Genomic DNA, 3,908 nt, shown 5'->3' with positions numbered 1-3,908 from the left:
TTGCCCACAGAAGTAACCGTATCTGCACACTCCACTCTTCCAGTTCGCCCATCCATCTGCACTCAGCTCGGGGGCGGTGGCAGTGTCAAAGGACTGAGGGGAGTCCAGCAGGAAGTTAATATATCAGCGTCTGTTCAAGTTCAATGGTGACGTTGGTTGTAAATGAATGGTGCCATCACGAGCTTGTGCTGAGTTTGTCAGACGCAGACGTCACTGAGCTGTGACCTTTGGAAACCTGTTAGTTAGTGAGACTGAGCTAATAGGTTTACTGGCTGGGACTCATATGGTCAGAAATCAGTTTCTGTTCTTGCTCCCGTTCGACTTGGAGCATTTCTCGCACTGCAGATGTCTATCCCTGTTATAAGGTATGACATGCAAATTGGGTTTTTCTTTTCTGAAAATGAATTTTATATTTTAAACACAACCTAAACTTGCGCCCCCGCCCCCCCCCCCTCCCCCCCGCTCCCCCCGGACATGTAAATGAGCTGGGAAATTCTAAAACTGTATTTGTGCCCTTTTCCTCCTCAAGCAAAGCAGCGCTTGAGTAAACAGATTTTTTTTTTTTTCTAAAAAAGGAGGATTTTTCATAGAACATCTCCAAATTCAGCCTCTCAATTCCCCCTGTCTCACAGACTGGCATTTTTTATTTTTTTTTTAAATCTGTTTATTTTTTATTTTTATTTTAATACAGACATTAAGCCGATTCTCCAGTGATAGAGAATTAGTCGCAATGCGCCTGATGACTACCACGTGTTAATTAACCGCTGACGTCATAGTTTAATCCCATCATCACTCCCCCCCCCCCCCCCCCCCCAAATTCCTCCCTACTCCGCAGCGCTAGAAGAAAGGGAGTGGGCGTGGCCATCCTGCAGCCGCCCCCGCCAATCAGAGCGTCCGGACAGGACCACACCTGAGAGGCTGCCCGTGCTGGAGGCGGACCGGCCCCATAAAACCGGCGGGCTCGCTCCGGTTGTCCCAGCCCAGCACCAGCGCGCCCCCAGTCGGACCTACAACCATCCAACCCACCGACCCCCGCGTGCAGGAGAGCCTCCACCCGGCCGCCAGCATGCACCTGGGCGCGCACGAGTCGTGCAACTCCCTGGTGGTCCTGTGCATCCTGCTGAGGAGCTGCCAGGCCTTCAAGAACGACGCCACCGAGCTCCTCTTCTCGCACGCGAGCGCGCCGGCTCCTCAGCCCGAGGTCCAGGGCAACGTCACCCTCAACCGCGCGCGGAACGGCGGGAGAGGCGGCGGCGGCGAGGCGGCGGAGGCGCGCAACAGAGGCGGTGAGTGCGCGAGAGGGGAACCCTGTTGTTTGCAGCTGCGCTCTGTGATAAGTGATGTGTTTTTCATTTTGTCTTGATGTGTTCATTTTTGAGCCTAATTCTGTTTAAAGTGGTCAAACTTTTTTTTTTTTTTTTTTTAACAGCGTAATCAGTCATCCTATTGACTTCTATTCGTCCATCAGCCATGAATAACAGAGAAGAATTCTGCAGAGCTCTCACATCTCCAGCTGCTTTGATTTATTTCTCCATTAAGGTTTAACTTTCGCGATTAAGGAATCCAAGATGTGGGAAGTTAATCCCACTGTTTTGCATCTTAAATCGACATCATTCTAAGTCTTTCTTAAGACCATACCTTCCACCAAAAGGTCACGCCTATCACCAGAACTAGAACTGTGCTGCTGTGGTGTCCAGGGACGCACGCTTTGGGGAGTGCCAGGCATCAAGCTGTGACAGGGGAGCTATAGCGGTGATGGTAATGGTAGCTGTGCTGACCCACCGGTGTTTACAGCTGTTTGAATAGACCTCACGCACTCACATTACCGCGGTGATAGTGGCTGGACGCACATCCATAATCCTCCTGTAAATCCGTGGATCAGACATGGATCAGGTTATTTTCCTTTCTCCTGGCAACCTCAAGGGTCCCAGCAGAAACCCGACGCTGCGTAGTTACCAGTAATGAGTTTTGTGGCGCAATTATTTTTGGGGAAACCTAACGATATGTCTGCAGTCAAGAAACAATACGGCATTCATTTTACAAGACTTTAAGATTATTCTTTTTTTTTTTTTTTTTTTTTTTTTTAGGTCTTGAAGTGTTTATAAGATCAGATAAGATTAATAATAATACACGAGACCTTTATAGGACCAAATGATAGGATTTCAAATTTGACTTTTAGTTTTAGTGCTGTCACTGACGAAGGATGATTTAAAAACTTTATCATCTCACTGCCCCATTTCTGCTACTAAATCTCTGGGAATCCAATTATACAATAAAAAAATGTTTGTCTGAAAATGACATTGTTTGATTCGGATTTTTAATTTCACCCCACAGACCGGAGCCAGATTGGCTGCCGGGAGCTGAGGTCCACCAAGTACATCTCGGACGGCCACTGCACCAGCATCAACCCCATCAAGGAGCTGGTGTGCACCGGTGAGTGTCTCCCGGCTCCAGTGCTTCAGAACTGGATCGGCGGCTCCCACAGCCGCAGGCCGTGGGGTCGGAGGAGCGGCGGCGGCCAGGACTGGCGCTGCGTCAACGACAAAACCCGCTCGCAGCGCATCCAGCTGCAGTGCCAGGACGGCAGCACGAGGACCTACAAGATCACCGTGGTCACCTCCTGCAAGTGCAAGAGGTACTCCAGGCAGCACAACGAGTCCGCCAACAAGCTGGTGGAGCCGGCCGTGCTGCCGCCACAGCTGCTGCACAAGCACAAGGCCAAGAGCCAGAGGAGGCCGGGCAAGAAGCGGGCGGCCGACAACTGGCACGAGCCCGAACCCTGAGAGCCCCCTGCAGGAGTTTCTTTTCCGGCCCGGAGCTGTGGATTACCTCCCTAATGTGACTGTGGGACTTGATTTGAGTGACGCTGGTTCCTAACTGTGATGTAGAACCTCTAAAAGACAGCTCTGACGGGACAATGTGGAGAGAACAGCAGAGCGCTCTGCAGAGCCACAGTGGCCATGCACTCACGCCGCCGTCCCTCACCCGGCCAACCTGCAGGTGAAGATCCGCAGTCTGCGTGGACGCCAGCAGCACTCGCATCTCACAGCATCGTACTCTCGCCCTATCAAACTCTTGTTTAACTCTTCAAAGTATGGCCATGTGTATAAATGTTACTATGTAAGATATGTGATGTAATATAGATTTTTTTCTAATCTTTTTTTTTGCAATATGTGTTACAAGTTATTTGCTTGAGTAGCATGGGCATGGGGTGGGAAGCTTTTAGTCAAGTTGGTGTGTAATCACTTTATATGAAATAAATACCACCTTTTTTAAAAAAAATAATAATTTCACTTGTTTTTATCGCCCGTGGACACATTAAAACGTATGAAACTATGGCTGACCTTTGACCTTGACTGAGTCACGCTGGAGAATACCAGAGACGTGACCACAAGTTTCAATATGTGATCATCAGTCGGAACAAGGCGGTCATATTTGGTTGCAGGCGAGGTATGAGGATACTTCAGAGTTTTTAGATTGAGGTCACATGACCGGCTTAATACATCAAAACAATAGTTTTGTATTTCTGAGAATTGAATTACCATTGTGTTAAAACAAAACGATCCATTATTTATTTGGTACTTAGTCATTTTGCTTATCGCCATATGCAGTACAAAGAATAGGAACACATTTTTAAAGCTACTGGAGCATATGTATATGTATATTTCTTTTTAATACAGAAATGATTAACAAAGCTTTTATTCCATTGAACTGATTAGTTATGTGATGAAGAATCATAACAGTGCGTTTTGACCGTGACGTCATTCTATATTCAACACATGAAACGCTAAAATATTTTCAGCGGCCCAACTTTCCAAATCGCTGTGCGTGGAATTGCTACAGGAAATGCGTCTGTGCTGGTTTAAACCGCACACGGGATTCGTTTATTTTGAAAGGATTCACCGGAA

The 3,908-nt window shown here is 47.8% G+C and overlaps 1 protein-coding gene across 1 annotated transcript; it reads left to right on the top strand.

The window, feature by feature from the left end:
* The first annotated feature begins 925 nt into the window (after nucleotides 1–925).
* Nucleotides 926–3,269, top strand: sostdc1a (sclerostin domain containing 1a). Its single transcript, XM_076045761.1, has 2 exons — nucleotides 926–1,286; nucleotides 2,335–3,269. The coding sequence occupies exons 1-2, from the start codon at nucleotides 1,067–1,069 to the stop codon at nucleotides 2,781–2,783; spliced, it is 669 nt and encodes a 222-aa protein (XP_075901876.1). The 5' UTR covers nucleotides 926–1,066; the 3' UTR covers nucleotides 2,784–3,269.
* The last annotated feature ends 639 nt before the right edge of the window (nucleotides 3,270–3,908 follow it).

This window comes from Nelusetta ayraudi, unplaced genomic scaffold (genome assembly GCF_046127955.1).
Source record: "Nelusetta ayraudi isolate G7.1 ecotype Tasmania unplaced genomic scaffold, CSIRO-AGI_Nayr_v1 ptg000087l, whole genome shotgun sequence".
Classification (NCBI taxonomy): domain Eukaryota; kingdom Metazoa; phylum Chordata; class Actinopteri; order Tetraodontiformes; family Monacanthidae; genus Nelusetta; species Nelusetta ayraudi.
This window is presented reverse-complemented; position numbering and strand designations above follow the sequence as displayed.